The sequence below is a fragment of the Idiotropiscis lumnitzeri genome, chromosome 1 (genome assembly GCF_059441095.1).
Source record: "Idiotropiscis lumnitzeri isolate Australia: NSW breed Sydney's pygmy pipehorse chromosome 1, RoL_Ilum_1.0, whole genome shotgun sequence".
In the NCBI taxonomy this organism is placed as follows: domain Eukaryota; kingdom Metazoa; phylum Chordata; class Actinopteri; order Syngnathiformes; family Syngnathidae; genus Idiotropiscis; species Idiotropiscis lumnitzeri.
Window position 1 is genome coordinate 23515490 of NC_142391.1, and position 26449 is coordinate 23541938.

Consider the following 26449-nt stretch of genomic DNA (forward strand, 5'->3'; position numbering starts at 1 on the left):
CAAAATAATTAATATTATTGAAATGTACATATTACAAACATGTGCATAAATGTAATAATGAGTATGAATTGGCATACTAATTATTCAATCTTACTAATTAAAAACAATACAAAAATCAAATGAATACTAAATTGTGTATTGTAAATTTAATAAATTTCAACAATGCATTAAATACACAAACACAAATACAATTCCCATGAATTAAAGAAACATGACATTAAAATAAACACTCATTAAATTAAATACATTTTCCCACTTTTTTTTTTAATTTTAAACATTGGTGATGTATTGTGGGGCCATTCGAAATATTTTGTCACTTTGACAACATGCATAAGGACAATATTCATAATCGAGATGTATTTCGAGAAAATGTATTTTGTCCCAAGCGTGATAACAAATATACAAAATAAAAATACAACAAATGTCGGATGTTTAGAGTTGACTGACCCGTCTGCATGGAATGGACAAAAAAAAAAAAGTTTATATTTCCGTATTTTCGACACAAATATCTACACGCTTTTAGTTTTGTTGATGCAAACTGTGTACCTGCCTGGTTCATGGAACCAAATTACCTCAGTCACACTGCCTTTCATATTGTTATAATAATAATATTTTTTTAAAAATAAAGAAGTTCCTTTTTACGCGACAAAAGCATTGGGCATTTGCCTGTTATGGTGTAGAAGACTGGAAGTTGTCCCAATACTTTCATCAAAATACGCCATTTCTGAAGACCAATAATAAGAATTAACGTTCAAGCGCCCATTTTTGTTAACCATTTGAATGTTACCTATGAATTCCACTCAACATTTCCGAGGAGAATGTCCCAATGCTTTAGACCCAAAAATGTATAATAAGCATTAAAGTTCAAAGCCAATACTTTCTATTCGAATGTTAGGCAGTACCTTTTTCTCCAGGATTTTCCACAAGAGTGGAAGATGTTCCAATACGTTTGTCCATATAGTCTACTTCTGAGAAGCAACAAGAACAATTAAAGTCCAAATGCTTGCATCCATTGTGGAACAAGAGGTTGTTGGTTTTTTTTTTGGTTTTTTTCCCCTGGAATATCATAGAACAAAAATAAAAGTGTCTCAATAGTGTTAACCTGAAGGTCTCGTCAGACCACAACCATGAGATTTGAGTTGATCGCCAACTGCAGTTTTTGTGTGACTTACGCATTTCACAGTTTTGGGAGCTCAAAGCAAGTGATAAAATGTTGGCAGACGTAAAACCAAAGTGCTAATCCTAAACTAATGCCAAAGCTAAGAGTACCTTCCCATGTTGGCGCGACAGTCATTCGTTGCTCTCTGGTCAAACTAGCAGCTAAACCAAAAAGTTCTCTTTTGCGACTCCCTTGTGTCTCAGAAGTTTTGCAGTTCCGGAATGTTCTTGTAGAGGTCGAGAGAGTCGGGGTTGGAGAAAGCCCCTCGCTGGGAAACTTCGCGACCAGCCAAAACCTGTTTGACCGCCACCTCCACCTTCTTACCGCTCAGCGTGTACTAAACAACAACGAGAAGAACGCAAATTACAGGATGGCTGTGTTTTTATTTAATTTTGACTTTTTAAGATTTTTAATTATTTTTTTTAGAGCAGATTTGATAGTTTTGATTTTTGGGCTAATGCTTCATTTTAGTTTCGTTTTAGTATTAGTTTAAGTTTTTATGTATATGTGGAGTGTTTGTCAAATGCAAGATAAAAACAACAATTACACCAATTTTATAGACAAATGATAGTTCTAGTCATGACTAAAGGTGTGTATGTTTCTATGTGCGCGTGCGTTAGGGCAAAATGTTTCCTTCTTCCTAGGGGGGCGTAATGGAAAATAATTGAGAAGGACTTAGATGATTCCCCAAGTGTGGCTCCCTCTTGTGGTATGTGAAAGAATTACTTTTGGAAGTTCAGTAGTGTGAAACTTTGGCATTTTATCGTTTGCTGTTTTAAAACATTTGTATCGGTAAAATGTCATCTTACTTTTACGAGCAATGCATTTGAATTCAATTAGTTTCAATTAGTTCTCTACATTTAAGTACAAACGTGTTTGTTACTCACAGGAATGTCGGCGATCTGCAGCAGGAGGGCGGGCACGTGTCGGGCAGAGAGCGCCTTTCGGACGGCTGCCTTCACGTCGGCCACCAGCTGGCCGCTAAAGGGCTTCCCGGGCGCCATCTTGAGGAAGAGGACCACCCTCTCCTCGCCGTCTGCGTTGTACTGAGGCACGCACAGGCTGTCCGATACCTCCTCGAAGGCCTCCACTGCGATGCATGCAAAAGACGCCACAGCACTGTTTTTATACTGGCTAGAAAAAGTCTACACACCCCTCTTCAAATGCCCCCAAAATTAGAACAAAATGAATAATTTCAAAACGTACTTCACGGACAACCTATGATTTTTTTATTATTATTTTGTTTTTAAATAAATCAACTTAGAAGTCGGCTCACCGATGTTGTAGATCTCCGAACTGCCGAAGCGAACGCCATTGGGGTTCAATGTTCCGTCACTGTGGAACCAATATAGACAGAGAAGACAATCAGTTTGTTTGGATGAGAAGACAAGAACACTGTCAAGACAAGCTGTTATAGTTTTCGTGGACAAATGGATAACAGATAACCATTAGTGTATTTTTCATGTAATCTGATAAGTTCGCATTATTTGACTACATTTACCGGCAGTCATTTTTTGTCCATTATTTTTGTATTTGGGGATTTCTTTTTTTCTATCTAGTATTTTTGTATTTCTTGTGATATTTGTGTATTGTTTAGCAATAATTGTCGGGGGGGTTTTAGCATTTTTATTTTTTACAATTATTTCTAATTATTTTCTACTTGTGTCTGTTTTGTAATATGCAGTATAATTCAAATATGATTTTATGTGAGGATTACTTTGTCCTTGCTAGTGACTATCATTATGTTCTTATTATTTTCTTTGTTACCAAATGTTATTATGTATTTAATTACAATTTTATACTTTTGTGGAGTGCCTCATCTACTTAATATGAAAGATGAATATATAATAATATGATATAAATATTTATTTACACAGAGTTCCAAAATATTTTTTGTAGCATTTCTTATATTTTTTGTCCATTTTATTTTTACAATTTTCTCAGTTTTTCTCTGATCTTGCATATTTTGTCAAAGAATTTTGTAGCATATCTATATGGGTTTTCAATAGTATTTATTATTGTTATACCTTCGTTTCCTAAGCAGGAGACACATCTTTCAAAAAAAAGAAAGCAGTTAAACTTTAATCACCTTTTTTGTGTGAGGCGAGTATTTAGGATTAAATGATGTACCTCGGAGTAAGCATAGCTTTCACACTGCGAAAAAAGAAAAATGTCACTTCCATGTCTTGAATTGAAAATCCAGTTGTGGTTCTTTTCAGGTTCGTGACCATTCAAATGCTGAATAAGAAAACACAACGAGCCTCCATGTGCAGAGCTGGATACTTTTTCAAAGTAAAATGAACGACTAGCCAGGTAGGTGGCAGATGTTCCGTAAGAACGCAAACAAGCAGCCGGCGCGTTTTACTGACCTCCTGCCGAGCATGACGATGCCTCCCGTTTTGGGATTGATTTTGCAGTAGTCGCCGTGGGCCCAGACGCCTGCAAACACCAAGACGCCACACAAATTGTCATTCTTGTAAACTGATAAGTCACACATAGTTGAATGAGCCAGTTAGAACTGAGGGGGGGCTAAGTCCATTATCTTAAGTTAAGTGCAGAAATGAAAGGAGAAAATTGGCCAAACCAATGCTTAACTTCAATTTGAAAGATAAGGGGGAAATCCTTTTTTGCACTCTGCGCTTTTTCCTGGTTCATGGTTGGATTTAGACCAATTGGGATGAAATACTCTTACACTCATACACACCGTAACTGAAATTGTATTGCCACCTATTGACTTTGTATTTGTGTAATACATTTTTACATTTTTGTATTCCTTTTGTATTTTTCGAATATTCTTCTAAAACATTTCTTTTCTAGATTTTCAAATATTTTGCATTCTAATCATTTTCTATGCTTTCCTAATATTTGCGGTTGACATTTGGGAAATTTTCATCTATTACTGCCTAATATTCTTGGTATTTATTTTATTATTTTCATTCAGTAAGTGTAGCTGACTGGTTTGCACGCAGCACAGTCCGGAGGTGCAGGGTTCGTTCGATTCCAGCTCCGGCCTTCCTGTGCGATGTTTGCATGTTCTGCGTGGGTTTTCTCCAGGTACTCCGGTTTCCTCCCACGTTCCAAAATCATGCATGGTAGGTAGATTTAACACCCTACATTGTCCCTAGGTGTGAGTGGTTGTTCGTCTTTGTGTGCCCTGCGATTGTCTGGCAACCAATACAGGGTGTACCCCGCCTATCTCAGCTGGGATAAGTTCCAGCAAGCCTTCGACCCTCGCGAGGATAAGTGTATCTGATAATGGATGGATGGATAATATTTTCCTCTAATATTCACAATTTTGAAAAGATTTATTCTTTTTAAGCATTCTTCTATATTATTCTATTCTTCTTTTGCTATTTTTCCAATGTAGATTTATTTTAGTCATGTAATGTGTTTTATTTTTCCCCTTAATATTTTGGTATTAATAATATTTGTGAATTTTGCATCTACTACCTACTTTTCGACTAATATTTTGGTATTGTTTTCTAAAATTCTTATTTAGAGTATGAACGTGCACATTTTTTATGTTCGTTTTTTTTTAAAATAATGCTATTTCCATCTAATATTTTTCCATTTGCTACAAATGTAATATTTCCGTATTTTTGGTGTTTTGTAGTATTTGCGTTTTTAAAAATGTTTTTAATTAAAAAAAAATTCCAAATATTTTTGTATTTTCCCTAATTCCACATTAAACATTTTTACATTTTCCTCCAGGTGACCATAAATTACCACGGCACTAAGCAAACTAGTAAACTGCACCATCCAGCTTGCTTTTTCAAAACCAGCTGTCAAATTTGACAGTGTGACAATGACCCGTGTCAACTTTCTACTGACCCGGGAAGGTGGAGAAGTAGGCTTTATGGTACTTGCTGCAGTTTTCATCGTTCCAGAAATGCGTGGGCTGGCACGGGATGGGTTTCAAACACACCAGCTCGCCGCTTTCTCCCCAAACTGGCTTACCTAAACAACACATACACACACCTGGTGGTATATCTCACAGTTCCTTCTCCCTCAGGATGGTGTTAAAGGGGCTTAGCGAGCTCTTTCCTTACAAAAAGTGTCTTTAAATGATCCACTGGCTAGCAGGGGACTTTGGGACTGCAATCAATGTGTGTGGGGGGGCGGGGGGTGACACAGCAAGGGCTTTAAAGCTAGATAAAAACTCTTATTAAAAAATTGGCTTACGTTTTTTGTCAACTGGGTTTACCTTGGGAATGTTCCGCCTAATTAACGCTAGGATTAAAAAAGTCCACCCGGGAGAACAAGTGTGCGATGTTGTGACAGCTCCTTGCCCAAGGTTGAATTTTCAGGCAGGCCCCGTAAGCAATTGTATGCTTGTTCACCCACTGTGCAGATTTCTTACCCTCAAAATTCCACGCTTCTACAGCCATGCCCAGGTTTCTTGTCTGGATCTCTCCCCGATACACCGGAACTGTTGGGTTTTGACCCATGAAGCAGGACACGATGTCTGTGCCACCTGTTAGCAGACACAAAAAAAATTATGTTTTAACAGTAAATCGTTCATTAAGATATATGAGTAAATTTGGTCTCGATCAGAAAATCTCTCAAAGGAGTTTGGCTTTGACAGAAACCCTCCAAGTGAGCAAATAGAACCGAAATTGGCAGCTTTAAAGTGGCTTCTCGAGACGTTATCCTGATTAATATGCTTACTAAATGTAATGATGCTAAGTAAAAACTAGCTTCAAGGGCTGAATTTTCAAACAATAATATTGTGGTTGTGCAAGTTGAGTTTTAATTACCACTTGAAAGGAAAATGGCTTCGTTTGTCTTTTCAGGGATGGCGTTTAGAGATTTTTTTTGTGAGTCTTACTCATGATCAACATATCTACCAAATTTTGTGCCGCACGTTGAAACAGGTTCTGAGGCTGAGAACTTAAAATCTCTCTTTTAACGAGTGTTTGATGGCCTCTTGGAAAATGCTAAATTGGGACTAAAATACTAACGTCAAACTAAAAGATTTCCTTTTGATGTTTCGGCTATGGCAAGGTCACCAAATTTCCTGTTCCTAAGTGAAAGTGGCTTCGGGGCTGCAATTTTGTTAAAATCTCCAGGTTAAAAAAAAAAGACCATAAAAAAGATCATTTCAAACGGCTGCCTACTTTCATCTTTTTAGACATTCCTTCTTGAGATTTTTTTTGTGTGGGTCGACTCATGATAGCAACATTTGGTAGGCAGGTCGAAGTAAAACTGCGATCCAGGCCTCGGTCAAGTATGTTTTTGTAGGACCCACTGGAATGTCCCTAAAATTGCCATTTCAAATGTGGTCTTCTTGAGACTTTTTTGTGGGTTTCGTGATGATAGACATGGCCACCAAAATTCAGGCTGCTGAGTGAAAATGGCTTCGGAGGCGCATTCCCCCCCCATTTGTCTCTTTGTGCTTCCCAATAATGTGGTGTTCCTGACGCCTCTCATTCATCTCCTTTCTTGGCATTGTTCCACGTCTACCTGGTATGCATGGCAGCCGCCGTCATCCATCTTGTTTGCTGCTCTCTGCCCTTCCTAGCTTCCTTTCTATCTCTTCCTCTTCTCATCAATCCCTGGGCCTTACTTTTATTATATCAGGCTCTCATAGCGCGCTTTAATGAGATCCCACGGGGGTCCGGAGGAAACTTCTGATTAAACGCGCAAGCTCTCGAGTGGGAAGATGCGCAATTATTTCATTATTGTGCTGACTTGTATGGGCGGGCACACAAAGTGTATTTTAGGCACTGTTGCTTTCTTTGCTGTTGTGTGCAGGTGAAAGTACAGAATATCTCAGATCCTATCATTTATCTCAATGCCAGATGTGTATTTTTATCTCAAAGCTTTTCATGTGAGAGAATGTTTGGCATCTTCTGACAGGGTTGGCGGTCATGACCTGAGGCACAGGCTTTGTTTGAATTTCTGAAAAAAAGTATTTTAAAGACCACAAATAGGCAAAATCCATACAATTTTTTTTTTTGCGGTGTCCGTTTGTCTAGTATACACAGACCAAATTTAATAAGGGTTGAATAAAATCTCAAAAGAAGGGTGCCTCTTTGAAAGATTGCAGGAAGTGGCCAAAATGAAATGTAAAATCTTATCGAAAAAGTCAGCCTATCACAATCATTACAGGATGGAGCAACTTGTCTATCAAAATGAAATGTTTATTTATTGTCTATACTTTTGTACTGTTTACTGAGTATGAAACAAAAGTGCTCTTGAGCATTTGTGGATGGAAAAATATGTGGGGGTGCAAAAAAAAAAAAAAATTTATATATATATATATATAAAATCAATCAACATGCTTGTGGCCAGTTTGTTTACCAAAATGATATTTTGGCAGCATAATTCAAATCTCAAAGTATCCTACCAATGGTTGGGAGCGATGTGTCTGAGTGAAAACACAAAGACAACAAAAACAGCACGGGGTGCGCTTTGACAGTGACAAGACGCTCATCAAGCTGCTGGAGTGGCGTGGGGGATCGATACCGCTTGAGCTGTCGATGCTTTTGACGCCACTAAGATCGATTCTCAATCTTAGAACAATACTAGCGATACTTCAGTCATTTGAGGCACAGCATTTGCAGTATCTTACCACAAAGGAAAGAGCTACTGGTATAGATTAGAGGAATCACACAAGAAGCACACGAGGAGCAAACGTTTTCTCCGTGCAATGAAGTTATTGGAGCACGTACATACGGAGCGGTAGCGCCTAAACCTATGAGGAGATGTCAAAATACAGTTGTGACAGCGATCATAAAATGTGCACAAAATGCAAAATATCAGCTGATCCAACACAGCCAAAATAGATGAGTGGAAAGTCCATTTTTCGGCCATGGCTTCTTTAGACTTTTTTGTGGGTCTACTGATGGTAGACATACCATCATTCAGGTTGCTAAGTTGAAGGGATATTGGAGGCCAAATTTTCCAAAAATCTTTGCAAGTTTGTTTTTGAATTGGCCAAAATGAACTAAAAATGAAATAAAAGATTTCCTGTGTGTTTATGAGCATGGATTCTTGAGCCTTTTTTTCTGGCTCTACTCATGATAGACATGTTCACCCAACTTTCATGAGTATGTTAAACAGGCGTTGAGGGGGCTGAATTTTCTAAAAATCTTTGCAAGTTTGTTTTTGAATTGGCCAAAATGAACTAAAAATGAAATAAAAGATTTCCTGTGTGTTTATGAGCATGGATTATTGAGCCTTTTTTTCTAACTCTACTCATGATAGACATGTTCACCCAACATTCATGAGTCTATGTTATGTTGAGGGGGGTGAATTTTCTAATACAGTCATGTTCACCGTTGATCTGACCTGGCCACTTTGATCGAACATGGCACATTTCCTGTTTGTTTTCAGGCATGTTTTTTCTCTGGCTTTACATATGATAGATATGTCTACCAAATGTTATGTTCCAAAGTTAAAAAGGCTTTGGGGGCTGGAATTTTCAAAACCGAGAACAATATTACACAAATCAAGATGAGAGCTGCGCGAGAGAGTGACATATGGCGAATCAGACCATCTTCAATCAGGATGTGGGGACCCAGCAGTCAAAGTGTTAAAATCCCCCAATGAGAAGCCATGGGGGTCTCACGTCACCTGCTGAAGTGATTTATCACTCTCAGGCACACACTGCTACACACACTTGAACAGAGAGCGTGTCTTGTCAGGGTAAAATGGGCAAAGGGGTCCCGTCGCATATGTCACAGTGACCACCGGTCGGCCACATATGCTAGGATGAATCCTGACACACACACACACACACACCCCGTCATGGCCTCAGGGGTCAAGGTTAGGTGGGCTGGCAGCCAACAGCATCGCAGCCTGCTGTTGCCCATGACAACGAGGAGGAAAAGCAAACAGGACGCGGCTCACTGTCGAAATGGGTGAAAATGAAGATGTAAATGAGTGGCTTTGTAACTCGTATGTCACTACACTGCCAAAGGTCGAACACTCGGCAAACGTGGGCAAAATGAAGTTATTCCAGCCTAAAATGCCCATTTCAATCCAAAGTGGTAGACTTTTTTTTTGTGGACCCATGATTGATTTGCCTTCCAAATTTCAGGCTTTGGTCGGCTGAATTTTCCAACAATTTGAAAGAGCCTTTGCAATGGCAAAAAAATGCCTCTGAAATGGTTGCTTCAAACCAAAATGTCTCCCTTCCCGTCCGTGTCTTCCTAGACAATGCGCCTTGATTTTTCTTCTTTTTTTTTTTTTTTGTAAGTCAATTCATGATAGACATGTTTACCAAATATCTTGTTGCTAAAGCCCATACTTCAGTTTGGCGAGCGTTTTCCCTTTGCAAAAGTCATATGCAGACGTATGGGCAAAGTTCCATTTGATTGGCCAATGCTGAGACCACATGACCAAACCATTTGTGCACAGCCTTCACCACTCAGTGAGGTATTAGCACCCATTCTCATATCATCATGTGAGAGGAAACATGGCACAAGGAGGAAGCCAGTCGGTTTTACAACACCTGTTTGGATGAGTTTAAAAACATAAAAAGCAAAAGTGGTGAAAGGGCCTGCATCAACCTGTAAGGAAAAGTTTTTTGTGTTCAATTTTATGAGCAACACATATCACCACTTCGACAGAGGACAGCAGAAAACTGAATGCTGGGGAAGATTCATGCGCCTTTTCATTGTCTGTTACTTCAGGAGTTGGCAAACGGTACCAAAGGATCCCAAACAGTGGCAAAACTGTCCCAAATAGCCACTAATTGTCGCCACCCGTCTTGCGCAAACGCTTCACAAACATTCGTGCTCTAAAGCCCGTCGTTAATGTTTTTTTTTCCCCATCAAAATTTCATGATCAAACTTTGTTTGTGACAACAAAAAACATTGGCAATCATTAGAACCGCTGGCGAATGTCCGGCGAACATCTTTGGGACAGTTTGTCCCCTTGAACATAGACTGATGAAAAATCTGCTTTTGGGCCAAGCGCAAACACTCGCCAACCTTCACTGCTCAGTGAGCTAGAGATTTAAGCATGGCTAAAAGTTGCTAAATGTCACTAATGACCGAGGTGACCCCCGGATGCTCGTCAACATTCATTAGAAAAGTTGACGAATCCAACATTGGCTACCTTCGCAAGCATTCATCGCTCACTGCTATAGCACTTTAAGCCAAACAATTATCCCAGAAATGGCTGCATGAAAAGCCAAACGGCTGCCTTCCCGTGTGTAGTCAGTCATGGATTCTTGAGACTTTTAAGTCAACCTATGATCGACGAGCCTACCAAATTTCATGTCGCAAAGTGAAACTCACTCCTGCAAAAACGCTCTACAGTAAAATAAAGCGTAAAAACCTCGAAATAACAGATAAAACATTGCTCCCTGTAGTATTTGGGGTGAAGGGAAAATCTATTTATGGATGTGTAAAAGCCTTTTACTGTCCGTCTTTTCACGCCTCTGCTATTGAAAGTGTGTGTGGGGGTGTGCGTGCGTGTGTGTGTGCGCAATGTGTGTTCTTAATGTGTCAGTCAGCAAATGTTAAACGTCTCAGAGCTCACACAGAGAGACAGATAGCATTCTGCCGCCCTGTCAACACAACAATGGGCTGAAAGGGCCTCTGTGGGTGGCTGTGTGCAAAAATGTACACATCTATACATTTTTCCCCTTTATGTGTCAATCCTTTTTGTAAGCTGGTGTGTGGGGAAACCACTCGGAGGGGAATAAAAGAGAGATAAAAAACATAAATTGTAAAAAAAAAAAAAAAAAAAAAAAAAAAAAAAATTAAATCACCTGAGATGGAGCCCAGCAGCACGTCGCTCTTGATGCACCGGTAGACGTAGTCGTAGCTTTGGGGTTTGAGAGGGGAACCCGTCGACAGGATGGTGTGCAGAGACTGAAGGTTGTGGGTTTCGGCTGCAGGGGAAAAAAGAGATTTTTTTTTTTTATTTGAGGGCTGCAAACTAGCATATGGCTGATAAAAGCACAATTTCCATAAGAAAATTATTGCATCGCTCTCTCGCTGATTTACTGTACAAAAATGATGGGAAATCCAATTTTTGGACAGTAATTCATATCCAGTATAGACATATTAATGAAAGAAAATTACATTTTATAGAATTGAAATTATCTTAATGTTATTTATATATAGTATTTTAAGGAAGTAACAAAAACCACAATAAATAAATAATATGAATGCTTAGATGTTTCCCCCCCCCACCGGCATCATCTCTACAGCAAGGGTGTCAAAGTCCAGTCCTGGAGGGCCAGTGTCCTGCATGTTTTCCATCCCTCCCGGTTGCAACACACCTGATTCAAAAGAGCAATTATCAGGCTTCTTCAGAGCTTGCTGATGAACTGATCATTTGAATCAGGTAGGTCAAAAGCATGCAGGCAAGCGGCTCTCCAGGACTGGATCCTGACACCCCTGATCTACAGTCACCTGCAGGAGCCTGTTCAAATAAACCTGATGCCCTCTGGCAGGCGCTACAGATGCATCAAATCGAGGACCAATAGACTGAGAAACAGTTTCTTTCCGAGAGCCATCTCCATTCTGAACTCTCACACACACACGAGAACACCCTTACCTTGCAGAACAGCATTGTGATGTGTTTTTATATACACTATTCAGTACTAAATTCCATTGCACTCTCTTATTTATTTATCTAATTTATATATTTGTCTGTATTATTGTTGTATTGCACTGGAGAGGGGAGCCCTCTAATCTCGTTGCACACTTGAGTACAATGACAATAAAGGGATTTCTAATTTCTAATTCTAATTTGTCTGACATAAAAGCTTGTATACGTATACACACACACACACACACGCACACGCACACCCACACGTGTGTACCTAAGGTTACTATATTTAACGAAATTAATAAAATAACAAACATTAAAATTTAAAAAAAGACACTTTCATAAAAGAAATAAAACAGGACTGCCTTGAAAGTAAAGACAAAAGTAGCAATCTATATATATATAGCACAAATGTCTTATGGTTTAGTCTTCCTAACAGCGTAGAACAATTACAATTTTTAATCGGGTTACTCAAATTACTCTCACCCCTAAATCAAATCACTTGATTAATTGGTGATATACCGCCATTAAGTAGGGATGGCAAAATGAAGCTTCAATCATCCTTCATGAACCAGTTGCTGTATTTTTTGACTGCTCAACATGGCACTCTGTTCAACATTGGGCTGAAAGAAAAGTGACTTGCCATTTCTTCAACACATTTAAATCAACAGTGACATCTAGAGGAGTAAATAACTGGTTTATGAAACAAATTTGAAGCTTCATTGTCCCATTAAGTGTTTGCCACATAAAAACAGGATTGGTTCACAAAAAAAAAATAAAAAATGCAGAAAAAAAGGGTGAATCCACAGGTGCCGAGCAAGAGGATGTGCTGTCCAGTGGAGAGGAATCTCAAACCTGGTCAGCAACACACACGTACATGCATACACAAATACACTAAAGTACCTGCACACACCAAAACACAACCATGTACGCGCACACTCACGAACACACGCCCACAGGCAGCAGTTGCCAGCAGTGAACCAGCACTAGTAAAGCTTGAACAATAAGAGCAGATGGACACGATAATGCTAACGATGACGATGACAACGGCGAGCGGCTCGACCGGCCAATGTCTTTTCGGCCGTTCAGGCGGCGGCGAGAGCAACAGTTTGCCGTGCTTGACACTCAATCACCGGCATAAAAGGGCCTGTTACGCTTCTTCACACGAGTCACCGGGCGCGCCGGCTAATTGCTTTTAGTGTTGTGGCTCTCCCGAGATAGAAAAGGGGACCGCACTCGTAATGGGAGCCGTGTCGGCGCTTATTAGCTACCACCCTAATCTTACAACCCTTTCCTCTCGCTCCTCGACCGCCGCCGTCCTCGTTCTCAGCTAACGGCTACATCGTTGCCCTTGTTTTGGCCGAGAAAACAAAAAAAAAATTTTTTTTTAAAAATCTGCATAAACGTGGCAAATTGGTTACATTAAATCGTCGGGGGTGTAATGATTCACCATTGCCTCTTTACGCGGGTGGTTTGAGTTATGTTTGATTATAACAAAAGAACATTCTCATTTTTAGGTTTGGTGTCAAAAGTGGGATGGCTTGCGGGAAAGAAGTATGCCATGATCTGGCGAGCATTCAGAAGGGCGCCATAGTGTGACCGCCACTTCGGTTGTGAACTACACCTTGTGTCTGTGAGAGAAACGGTGTGAGAAGTTGGATGCGACTGAAAGGATCACGAAATAGAGCTCCAGGGTGGGACATGAGCCCACCGCTGGGAGGAAGGAAGTTGGTGGTTGTTGTGTTGATGAACTGTTGAGATGTGGAGTGTCAAAAGTGGGACAGTTTGCTGTCAGGGAAACCTCCCACTACAATGAGCCAGTCGGCCCGGCCCAGGATGGTTGGTGCGTGCGCATCACTGACCTGGCTTGAGGTTCCTCTCCTGCAACACCGACAGCCACTTGGCGCCAGTGCCGAAGATGCTGATGCTGGATAAGAAGAGAGAAAATGTTCATTGAGGTGACAGATAAGTTCAGACACCAAATGTCAACAAACTCTGGATTTGAAATGCTCATATGAAAACCGAAACATGGCTTGAACTCCTAACACAGACTTGAAACCTTCATTTGAAGCTCCGTTATCAAGCCCTTCACCCTGTCTTGAAACACTGACCTAAAACCCTAACGTGAAACAATACATTGAAGACCCGATCCAGTCCAATGGTTTTGTATTGGAAAATCTGAAAGTGTTCCTCTCTGAGCTGACATTTTCTCTTTTTTTTTGTGGGTCTACCCCAGATAGGCATAGATACCAAATTGCTGTTCAGTGAAACAACGTTCAGAGGCTGAATTTTCAAAAATCTTCAGAGGGGTTTTCTTTGTAGGACCTCTAAAAATAAACTTGAAAACGTCTGTCACACCAATATGTCATTTAAGGCATAGCATCTTGGTACTTTTTTTGTGGATCAAATAATAATAGAAAAGCCTTCCAACTGTTGTGTTGTTTAGTGCAATATGCTTCATGGGCAGAATTTTCCCAAACTCTTGGGTTCATCTTTGTAAGACATCTGGAAAAGATCCTATAAAAGGGTCACTTGCGACCAGAATGGCAGATATCCGGTGTTATTTGAGCCATGGTTTGTGAAGACCTATTCCTGTCTACTCCTGAAAGACATGTTTACCAAATGACATGTTGCGCAGTGCAACGGGCTTCAAAGGGCAGAATTTTGCATTTTTCTTTGTTGGATTTCTGGAAATGACCTTAAAATGGCTGTGTCACACAAAAATGTCATTTCAGGAAGATCTTGGGAATTTTTTGTATGGCTATTTACAATAGATAAGCTTTCCAAATTTTAGATTTTTTTAGTGACATATGCTTTGGGGGATGAATTTTCCAAAAGTCTTGAGTTCATCTTCGTCCCTAAAATGGCCACTTCAAACCAGAATGGTCTTTTTAACCATGGCTTCAAAAGACTTTTTGGGCCACTTGGAACATTAATGAATGAGTTCCTGTAAGTTTTCAGACATGGATTCTTGAGAAATGTGGACCAAGATTTACTTTGCTTGGGGAAACTGGGCAGATTTTCATCCAGAGACCTCGGAAGAGCCCCATCTAGACGTGTCACCTCAGCTCCCGAACCCCGACTGAAATATGCGCTGCAGTCAGCAAAAGTGTGACGATTTAAGGTGTCACGCTCCCAATACCACGTTGCCGTCAGCAATGGAACGTCGCCGTCATTTTGACATCGACAGGAAACTGCGGCAGGAGACGTGCTCAGGTCAAAAAAAATAAATAAAAGAAAGAAAGAAAATTGCTGACTAATGAGCTCTTTTCACTTCTCACCAGGAAATATGGATTTCTGGATTTACTGGATCGTGTGAAGATAGCTGGCAACCTGCTGCTGCTTTAATTGATTATGGCGATGACAGAACTTTAACAAGACGGAGTGGAGCTGTATGTGTGCGTGTGTGTGTACTTTTTGTCAGAAATGACCGCGTAGAAGAGCTGCCGCCTGGGCACCAAGACAGATAGGAGCTTTTAAAGCGGGATAGACTTTTTTTTTTTAACCAATTAGGGTGCAGACACATTTCCCACATCGCAGTGCCGCAACGGGGGGCGGGTAAAGCCCTGTGGGATAGGCTGACAAGAACATTTTTTACACCCTCGTCGTGCGAAGGGAGGTTGGAGCATTTAATTGGGGCTAAATCTGTCAGAGCTTCCGAGAGGCTTAAACTCGCAGTGAAGCTTCCCAGCTTTTGATTTTGGACTTCCACTGGTCTACTCGCCTTATTACGTCCGATAATTGGCATTTACGGCTACTTGCAGTTGCTTTTTGACGCGTTAATGGTAATCACGTAACGTAAGAAGCTTTTACAAATAAAAAAACATACCGCGATCTTTAGGACGGGAACTTCATCACACAAGACATGTTTGGTCAAGACTTGTTTTATGGCAAGTCACCAATCTTGGCCGCCATGCCGTGCCGTGATCTGCAATTTAGTTTAATCCATCTGGAAATGGCCAAGATGACACTACACTTCCTTTGTCTTTTTGGGCATGGCGTCTTGAGACTTTTTTTCAAACCAGTATGACGGATTTCCTGTGCATTTTCAAGGCCACGCTATATAGACTTTTTTTGGGGTTGACTCATGATAAAAATACTAATTCAATTTCGTTTTGCAAAGTGGAACTGGCCAAATTCTCAAAAAATTCAAAGGACCCTTTAAAATGGCTCAAATGATTCTAAAACTGTTACTTTGAACTAAAATGGCTGACTTCCTGCCCCTTCTCAGGCAGAACCTCTTGAGATTTTTTGGAAGGTCAACTTATGATAGACGTGTCTACCAAATTTCATGTTGCCAAGCAAAACTGTCTTAGGAGGCTGAATTTTCAAATCATTCCAAGAGGCTCTACAAAACCAATTTGTGGGAATCACCCAGGCCGAATGTGGAAGTTTGAAAAACGGATTGTGTTCCCTTCGACTGTATCTCACGTAGTGATGTAACTCGCGGTGACCTTTGCACTCTCACCCCAACAACTGCTCAGATGAAAATTGATAGTTTTGAACTTTCAGAGTCAATCCCATCACTGCGTGTCCATGCTGCTTCCCTCAAGGGACACGAGTCGTCGTCATTTTTTTTTTTTTTTAATTTAGGGGGAGTGATTGACGTTAGTGGTAACCATAGCAATCAAAGCTGCTCCGGTTGATCAGAGGAGACGTTACGCAAGAGGGAGCGGCGTTATCTTTGACTTTTTATTGTTTGCCTGGCGCCAAAGTCGCTGGACCTGATTGGGTTTTTTGTTTTCTGTTCGTCTTTCTCCGCCTGACGCTCCAGCGAACATATCCTGGTCACGCCTCACCTCATATTTCAACAAGTCCCACTCCTGGGTGGGACCAAGTACAAATACTTTGTTACTGAGCTCAATGAGATATTTCAGGTGATCGTTGTTTTACTTTTCTGTAGCGTGTTTTTCTCTTGACATGTAACTTTTATTTTTTTTTTTCCCTTTTATTATTTACACACACTCATAGCAGACGACGAACCGCTCTAAAGTGGGTATTCCAGAAAACTCTCCAAAAGGAAGATGCATTTTCAGGGTGACTAACTAGATAGCACTCAACAATTCAGTTCTTTCTCAAATACAGGATTTTAATCAGCACGTTTACCAGTATTTCTTCCCCAAAAGTATCTGAGTTTTAAAGACGGGACACAACGGGGCTAGCCGAACATTTACCAAGAGGTTATTCCAAAGAGAGGGACCGAAAACGGTAAAGGCTCAATCCTCTCTGAGCCATCGTTTAGTCCTTGGCACGTCTAATTGCGTCTGGTCCGCAGACCTAAGGCAGCAAGCCGGTGCGTAGGGGTAGAGGAGCTCAGAGAGGTACATTCGGCCAAGGCCATTTAAAGATTTGAAAACATCAGAATGTTAAAGAGAACTCTAAAATGTACAGCGAGCCAGTGAAGGGACTCCAGAGTAGGAGTTATGTCCTCTCTCTTTCGAAATACCAGTCAAGAGGCGAGCAACAACATTTTGGACCAACTGGAGACGCTCGATGGAGGGTTTTAAGGCAGGAACAGGGTTTCAGATTAGGGTGTCAAGGAAGGGTTAGGGTTTCAGTGTAGGGTTTCGAACAGGGTTACAATTTCAAATTATGGTTAGGATGTCATAGTAAGGTTCAGGCCAGGGTTAGGGCTCCAAATAAGGGTTTCAGGTCAGGGTTTCAAACAAGACTTGTGGTTTCAATTTGTTTGGGATTGCATGGGAAGGTTTCTAACCAAGGTTAGGGCTTCAACAGAGGGTTCCAAACCCGGGGTAAGGCTGCCGGATTGCTCACCCCAGCGTCTCGGTCAGGTTCCAGAGGACGTTGGGCGTCGGCATGAGTGGCGAGCCGTCATACAGGACCACCGAGGCGCCCACCGCCAGCGACGACACCAGCCAGTTCCACATCATCCAGCCCGTCTGATGTCACGCGGGCACACCCAACACACACACACACACACACACGTACCGTTACAGTGGTAAAAACAACACACTTGGTCAATGAGAGCCGGTCATTGTGGCAACCTACGGTGGTGTAGTAAATGATGACATCACTGCTGCTCATGTTGCCATGGAGAATGTGTTCTTTAAGGTGCTGGATTAGGGTGCCCTGCACACACGCACAATATATTCATACGGAAATAACAATTTGAATCCACAATATATTACAATGAGGCCACAAAATACTAAATTGTGGCCACCGAATACTACTTTGTACATTGTGGTCACAATATTTAATTTTGATATGACAAAATACAAATCTTTGGCTACAATATATTGTGTTTTTACGAAATACTAATCTGAAGCCACAAAATCCCCACTTGAGGCTACAAAATCCAAATTTCCATCCACAAAATAGGTATATCTAAAATTGTGGATTCAATAATATAATTTACAGTACTTCGTGAACAGTAGTTTATTGTGGGCACAAATGAGTATTTCGAAGCCACAAATGAATATTTAACCCACAAATTACTCTTTTGCGCACGTCATACATATCTCATGCTCACAAATTTGCAATTTTTGACCACAATTTTTTTTTGTGGCCTCTCTCTTCCAATTTGCATTGACAAAGTATTATTTAAAGGGCACAACGTACTACTTTGTGGCACGTGTGTGGCCACTAAATAATATTTATAACTACGTTTAGTTGGGGTTACAGTTTCAAATTCATGTCTCAAGCCATGATTTGTTTTCGGATTTTTTTGTTTTCTTTTTAAGCATCGTATTAGGCCATGGGTAGGTTGCAAGTAAGGGGTAGTATTTTAAAATGAGTATGTCTGACTTAGGCTCGTCTAGGCTTGGCTGCCACTCACTCAACCATCCTCCAACGTGCTGATGGAACTTTGCTGCCCTCTTGTGGAAGATTACACAATGGCAGGGATATTTCCATACAGAATTACATCAGAAGCTCCAAAGCTGTGAAGCTTTGGCTTATGTTTCAAAATAAGGTTTGAAGTCATGGCTGGGGTGTCAAATTAGGGTGTCAAGCCAGTGTTAGTGTTTAGCGCTCCTTGTCGAGCCAAGTTCAAACATTCTTCTCACCCCGGCAGAGTGGACCATGCACTTGGGAGCTCCGGTGGTCCCTGATGAGTACATGATGAAAAGAGGGTGGCTGAAAGGCAGCTGCTCAAACTCCAGCTGGGGGAGGTGATCAACAGCGCCACGACCGGACGCCAGGAAGTCGTCGATAAACACACTGGACGGGCAAACGTAAATAAATAGCTCAGAAATATATAGAGCAAAGTGATTCTTTTAAAAGACATTAAGCTCCTTAGAAAGCACATTCTCTCTTTACTCTTTCAATCAATGGGAGACTTCTCGTATAATATCCCTGAGGGGGAAAACAAGAAGACTCACTTGCACAGTTCTCTTATAAGAGGCATAGTGTCGTAGCTTCAAGTTATCACTCCCAGTTGAAATTTATTACAAAAGTTACATATAAAACAAAAGAAAATGAAATGTTGGACATCAAATTGCCAAAATTTTCAACCAAAATGCCAACATACAATGTGAATCGCCATAGACGGGCTAACGGAAATTAGCTTAGATGTCACAGAGCAAACAACAGAAGAGAATGTTTCAAATATCAAAATGTCTGCTATCTTAACGCAAACTAAAACCATAGAGAGCGCTAACGGAAGTTAGCATTGACGCCACAGTAATTCTGACTCACACACAAAATGTTCAATCATTTTGTCCAAACAAAGTCCACTTGCTTAATACTAACAAGTACTGTGAAACGACGTAAACAGGCTAAAAGAAATTAGCATAAATGTTACGCCGTAAGCCATATCTTGTTATTATTTGTGCGCATACCTGTTGGCGATCTTGGAAAGGTCGACATGTTTTTTGTCGCGAGCGTATGGAATCACCACCACCTTCTGCAGGTCAGGAAGGCCTACAGGGGACACACACGCGCACATGCACACACATCTTGGGGATTTTTGTTCTTCTCATGACAGAGAAATACAGTGAAGAGCTTCTCAAGTCAGGGTTTGAAGCCACAGGCAGTGTTTCAGAGAGTGGTTTGAAGCGAGAGATGGAGTTTGGAAGCAGGTTTATAAGGGTTTCAAAACTGGGTTTGAGTTTTAAACATTAGTTCGGGAGAGAAATTTTGGTTTAAAGATAAGGGTTAAGGGTTAAAAGTTTTTGAAGCGTTATAGTTAGAATGTCAATGAATGATTTGAAGCCAGTTTTAGGGTTTCAAGGATTAGGGTTTCAAAGATGTGTTTCAAGAGAGAAATAGGGTTTAAAATTATGGTTTCAAGGTGGAGTTACAGTTTTTGAGTCAAGCAAAAGGCAAGTTGTAGTTGGGGTTGGTTTCAAGGAAGGATTAGGGCTTCATGACCGTGTACCAAACCTTTGACGACGCAGGTGAGCTTCTCCACGTGGTCGTGAGTTTTCCCATTGTAAACCACAGCGGCGACGGAGAGCAACAGCTTGGGCTGGATTTGTGAGAACCTGTCCAGAACGCCCTGACAACGCCACAAAGAAGGGGGGAAGGTACAATTTATGCATTGAGCCTTCCTCCTTGCATGTATTGCAGTTGTTTTGCCACTATTGTCCAGAGGAGGCGCTACAATACCACAAAAGGTATCAACTGCATTTTAAAGCTTAAAGTTAGAAAACATACATGTAGAGATCTGGGGATTATTGATCATGTTTTGTTTTTTTATATCATCATATCTCAACTAAATAAATGCATTTAAAAATTTAACATGTTCTTACATTGACCCCAAAGTCGACGGACGTGGAGCTCCAAATGGCTCCGATGCTTGCTGCTGCTAACATGGCTTCCACTGCGTGGATGCCGTTGGGAAGGTAGCCTATGAGCACACGCACACATTAACACAACAGACGGAAAGTCATACCAAGGAAAAACAACTCAATAGGAATTTGTTGTTAATAGATTTTCACGTCATACAAAGCAGTTGACGTCATGGTTAGGGTTTTCAATGAGGTGTTTCATTTTTTGTTGGTTTTTAATCATCTTGCTTCTTTCTGTATTTCATTTATTTATTTTTTTTGGTGCTAGTGCATGTAATCAAGAAAGTGAAGTTCAGTCAATTCTGTCGAAGAGTCCATTCTGTATTGATCTTATCGAAACATGCGTGCGAAGTGCTGCCGCATGGAATGAAAATGCCACCACACTGCTATGTGGTCATGAATGATTTACTGACGAAATAACCAGAGCAAGCAGCATTGTGCGTGCGTGTGTGTTGTGAGTGCGTGCGCGCGTGAGAGACGCTTGCGCGTGCGTGAGAGACGCTTGCGTGTGCGTGCTAGCTCATCAGCTAAGTGCTCATAGATATCGTCTCAGTAGTAACTGGAAGGGACAAGGACATTGCGGACAACGCCTTATTGATTTCTCTTCATACATGAGCACAGTTTTCTTCCATAATTCAGAGGATCGCTCGCCATTTGCACATAAAATGATCCAGAAAAGATGAACAATTAAGATTTGTTTCAAAGATATGATGAAGGATGTTCAATACCACTTTTTTTTTCAGACCGATACCAGTCCGAGTATTCACTCTCTCCTTGATATGGTTATCCAGCATGGTTTTATCAAGCAAATGTTTAATAAGGGTTAGAGTTTCAGATTAACCTAGGTTAAGATATTAAGGAAAGGTGTGAAGCCAGAGTAAGAGTTTAGAAAAATAAAGAAGGGTTAGTCTCAAGCTGTGGTTCAGGTTTCCTGACTGTAGAATTTTTAAAGTATGATTTCAAGTAAGGGTTTAAAGCTAGGGTTAGATTTCCCTTATCAGTCAAGGCTTTAAATGAACTAAATTGTCCATTATACATTTTCAAAGCACAATATTATAATTCTAAAACGAATTCACTTTTACACCCACATCTTTTTTTTTTGTATTTGTCTTATTGATACCTTTGGTAAATCCACCCTTCTTATTTTTGATTTTGCTTGGATGTGTTGTTTATGGTATTTGCTCACAGGTGGGGCAGGGCGCAGCTTTCTTTTTGTACCGGATGCATCAAGGCAGGCAGAGAAATCCACCCAAGACAAATATTAACGTCCACATCGAAAAGGACTCTGAAACGTGGGCCAACAGCTTAACTTACTTTTAGAGACTCGGAGCCATATTTTCAATTAGCATTGTTTTTAGCATTAGCATTCTGGGTTAGCTTCTTTAGGCGACTGTTTACAACAAACCCTCATAGATCTTTCCGATATATTTCTAGCTGGTCTGACATTTTGTCAGCCGTGACACTTTTGTTTTTAGCACTAGCATTAGCATTTCAAGTCTTTTTTATTTGACTATTAGTTGTCGCTACCAACCTGTGGTGGCTCTGTATGATACATATATTTGTAGCGGGTGAGACATTTTGGTAACCACAACAACTTTTTTTGTTGTTTAGTTTTTAGTTTTGAAATATTCTCCGTTTGTTGTTTTAGACAACAGCTTTAGCTACATTTAGCTATGTACTATGAAATATAGCTTTTTGGCAGCACAAAATTGATTGATCTGATTTTAGCATTAGCAGAATCAGTCAGCGTTCTAATTTATTTGGTTATCTGTTGTTTCAGATGACAGCTCGTACATCTCGCGGATACAATTCTAGTGTGTTTTACATTTTATCAACCACAACATTGTTTTTGTTTTAAGGATTAACATTAGCATTCTGAGTCAGACCCTACTTAATGTGTTTGTCTGATTCAGATGACGCCTTGTAGATCTGTCAGACACATTTCATCAATAACATAACTACATTAGCATTCATACGTTAGCAAGTACAACATTAGCATTCTTAGTCCTCTTCTATATTTGTGTAACTGTTCTTTCAAACAACCCCTTGTTGATCGGTCAGATACACTTTCACTATTTTGTCAAAATTGATTCTTTTTGTTTTATTTATAGCATTAGCATTCAGAGTTTGAGTCTTCTCAACTTCAAATGAACCTCAGGTTTAATCTGCCAGACACATTTTTAGCCTGTTGGACATTTTGTTAGACAGCATCAATTGTTGTGCTGTTAGGGTTGTTTTTACAATATTAGCATCAGCAGGAGCATGCTGGAAACTCACCCACCACTCTGTCTCCCGTACGGACGCCCATCTTCCTCATGGCGGCGGCAAACAACGCCACATCACGCCTCAGCTCCCGGAAGGTGACTTTCACAATCTCCTCGTTAGCCTCGGCTGAAAAAAAATCGTTTTTTTTTTCTTCCCGTGAATTATTCGGTAAAGTTACCGTTCCAACATGAGGAGTGCATCATCCACTTTTTTAATTTACACGCATATGACAAATAGTGATGTGTAATACTTTTTTTTTTATCTGGTGGGTAACTGGAGCCAAAAGATGGAACCATAATTACATTGGAACTCTACAGGGAGGACGGTAGTGCGAGCAATCTTTAGTCAATACGCACACACGCAACTACTCAAAGTAATGTAATAAAGGGGACATTGATCGTGCAACCTAAAGGATACAGAGCGAGAAAGAGAGAGAGAGAGAGAGAGACAGAGAAAAAGAGAGAGAGAGAGAGAGATTGCAATTGCCGATAGATGGCACATGATGGCAACAAAGCATCACTTTTCTATGAAACAGGGCAATGTTGAAACTCCTCTCCTCACTACAACACTAACTTGGCATCAAAATTCCACAAGATTGTAAAATTACAAGTAGTGAATCACTTATATGCAAAAAAAAAACGCAACATGTAAAGATCAGAAAATAATGAAATATTATACATCACAACAATTATATGGCTATGTGGGTATTTACAAAAGTAGGACATCAATTTTGACTGAAGCCTTTCTAATAAAGCGTATTCCTCCCGTGCGTGTGCGTGTGCATGCGTGTGCGTGCACAGTGCACTCACTGGCTGCATAAAGAGCAACTTTGTCCTGCTCGGCGTGTTTGAGCAGGTTCTCGGCGTAGTTGAGGCGAGCGCCTGAAAACCACTCGGGAACGTCAGAAATACGTTTGGATATGTCCACGACCTGGAATACACACACAAGCATGCACAGATGCACAAAGATGGACAGACACACACACCACATATACACGCACACAAGCCGACACGGATACACACAAGGATCACGCACAAATACAGACGCACACATGGATACACGGAACACATAAACACGAAAACCGACGTACACACACAAATGGGAGCACACGTTGACACACACCAGGACACAAGCACACACACACAAACACATGGTGCATGGACATACAGATAACACAGAATGGTGCACACACAAACAGACACAGAGCCCATATAGATACAAACGGAAATGCGCAGACCAACAAGAAATGTAAAATGCAAAATAATTATGAACACACACATGGATACACACATACAGACATGGACACACAGATGGCGACAAACACAACACACACAAAAAAGACACATGCAAACAAATTCACATACAACACAAATATACGCAACACACACACACACACACACACATCATTTGAAAGCTATAAAGAGAACATACTGTCACAAGGCAGTTCCCCATCCCCCCCAAACTTAGTTGCACGCTACAGTTTTATCTAAATGCGGCAAGACGCAATGGCTGAGTTTTGTCTTGTTTCTGTGTGAGACCGCACACAGTCTCAATATAAAATAAATACTGCTGTGTCATCATTTCATTTAGGGTTTTTGTTATTTATTTTTTTAGTATATATTGAGCACCAACTCACCTGGTGAAAGGGTTTGGAACTAACCACGCCACAGAAGCTCCACACCTGTGACCAGAAGTCGGCGTAGCAGTCCACCGACCACTGGTACAAGTCCACGTAGTTGACTTGCGGAAAGAGACACACACATGCATATTGAGTCAAACGGCAAAACAGCCCTGCAAAATGGAACCCTTTTCTCAAGTACTGAAAATCAGGGAAGGAAGAAGACCTTCGCGGTTATAAGGGTTTTGTGAATGCGACATGCAAACTGCTACCTTGAAGTTCTGGTCTGCACTTAGGGTCAATTATACAAATACAAAATGAGAACATTCGCAAGGAGCAACTTCAGCTACTGGCATCACTCACAACATGCTGTTGCAGTGTATCTGTGATGGTGACAGTTTGATCCAGGAGCAGATCGCTTCCTATTTTTTTTTGTTTGTCCATCCATCCATTTTCTGCCCATATAGATGCCATTGCCATTTTCATTTTTTTTGTTTGTTTGTTTGTTTTAATAAAGGGAAATTGTCATATTCCGCAACAATCTTAAAGGAACGCTTGTCTCTTTTAGCGTTTTTTTGTTTAGTTTTTTAGTAAAGGGATGTTCTCCTAATCTGTCAGCAATCTTAAAAGAACGCCTGTCTCTTTTAGTGGGTTTTTTTGTTGTTGTTTTTTGATAAAGAGAAGCTCTCAGAATCCGCCATCAATCTTAAAGGGACACTTGTGTCTTTTAGCGTGTTTTTTGTTTTGTTTTTTAATAAAGGGAAATTCTCATAATCCGCCATCAATCTTAAAAGGGCGCTTGACAGTTTTAGAGTATTTGGAAAACTTGTTCTTTTATATTGACACTGGCCGACCTTGGCAGAGGTACACTGTGTCAGGACTCACTTGTCCTGCTTCTGTGCGGCCAGTAATCCCGCAACAATGAAAGCTAAATTGAAGCAAGCCCCTTAACGCAATGAGCTCCACCAAGCCAGCGAGTGACTCACCCAGCTCGAGCCCATGCTCGCGGTTCACCTGCCGTCTGAACTGGTCCATCCGCGTGTCCCTCTTGGAGTCCGGGTACCATAGCACCTTGTTGTCCGCCTCCATGATGTTGTCGATCTTGTCTTTGGACATGTTGGCGTCCTTTCCCGTATTTACTCGACTACACGTCGCTCGCTCGTTCGCTGACTGGCTGGCTCGCTCTGGCTGAACGCTATAAACTAAGCTAACAGTCAGCTGGCCGGCTCGTCGGTGCACTCCAGTGGGAACCTCGCGCGGCTGTCACGGAAGAGTGTCGACCGAGGCGGGGCGGGGAAGAGGAGAGGACAAGTGCCCACGGATGAGCATACGTCACATAAATTGGTTCAAGAGCATGTGGTGTTTAAGCAACGTTTCAAGACTTGTAACGTAAATCCGTTTTTCATTCTTTTACTCTTCGTTATATTGAATTATTATTAATTAGTATTCCAATCCAAACATGTATAACAGTGGATTTATTTCCAACCATTTACTGTTTTTTGAATAAGTTACTTTTTAGCAACAACGTTGAACAGGGTGGCCGTAATAAATTTGCAGGCTCCCGGGTATTTGCAGTTGTTAGTTGCATAGCGAAAATAAATAGATTTATATATACATTTTTTACGAGAATTAGTGGGTGCCAAGTATGTACATTTGTACCACACTATATCACAATTCGCTTTTCACCATCTCACTGCAGCTCAGACTTTTAAATTGTATATATCTAATTTAATGTCACAAATTTAATGTTACACTTGAGATTTTGCGGTAATCATTTTCCCGCACGGATTAAAAATAAGAGCTTGAATGCATCAAAGAGAGACTATTCCATTGGTATAAAAATTACTGAAACGAGGGTATAGTGCTTGAGTCAATTGAAATGCAAAAATAAAAACGATTGGCTTTACTTTGTAAAGTCAGATTTTTTTTTAGCTTTACAATAACATATAAAAGAAATAACACTTTACAAAAGAAATAACTAAATATCAGATGAATTTTTATTTTAACCGTATCGTCATTTTTTGCGGATGCATATTTCTTTGAACGTGTCCATAAGCTTGTCAGCCGACATCGAGTTCTTGAACGTCTCACCGACGTGCACGCGCACGCCCGTCCAACCCGATGGGCTGTGATTGGCCCTCGGGG

At 40.6% G+C, this 26449-nt stretch overlaps 1 protein-coding gene across 2 annotated transcripts; it reads right to left on the minus strand.

Annotated features, from left to right (window-relative positions):
- Positions 1-131: 131 nt before the first annotated feature.
- Positions 132-25587, minus strand: aacs (acetoacetyl-CoA synthetase). 2 transcript variants are annotated; one of them, XM_088290164.1, is made up of 18 exons: positions 25291-25587; positions 24323-24426; positions 23496-23616; positions 22699-22812; positions 20383-20480; positions 20015-20129; positions 19471-19552; positions 18697-18850; positions 17681-17761; positions 17447-17571; positions 13534-13598; positions 10884-11006; positions 5520-5633; positions 4991-5116; positions 3529-3598; positions 2436-2494; positions 2047-2249; positions 132-1496 (listed from the first exon to the last, which is right to left on the minus strand). In XM_088290164.1, the coding sequence occupies exons 1-18, from the start codon at positions 25418-25420 to the stop codon at positions 1359-1361; spliced, it is 2022 nt and encodes a 673-aa protein (XP_088146290.1). In that variant the 5' UTR covers positions 25421-25587; the 3' UTR covers positions 132-1358. The 2 variants fall into 2 exon arrangements, 1 of the variants encoding a protein (XP_088146290.1); XR_015842507.1 differs by lacking the exon at positions 132-1496 and adding an exon at positions 3249-3313 and having other exon boundaries at positions 2164-2249.
- Between the last annotated feature and the right edge of the window lie 862 nt (positions 25588-26449).

Coding starts and splice junctions, on each gene's coding strand:
- aacs (XM_088290164.1), bottom strand. CDS start 25,420: ATGTCCAAAGACAAGATCGACAACATCATGGAGGCGGACAACAAGGTG. Junction 2,250..2,435: donor TTCGGAGATCTACAACATCG/GTGAGCCGACTT, acceptor CATGCATCGCAG/TGGAGGCCTTCGAGGAGGTA. Junction 1,497..2,046: donor TGCAGATCGCCGACATTCCT/GTGAGTAACAAA, acceptor GTTGTTGTTTAG/TACACGCTGAGCGGTAAGAA.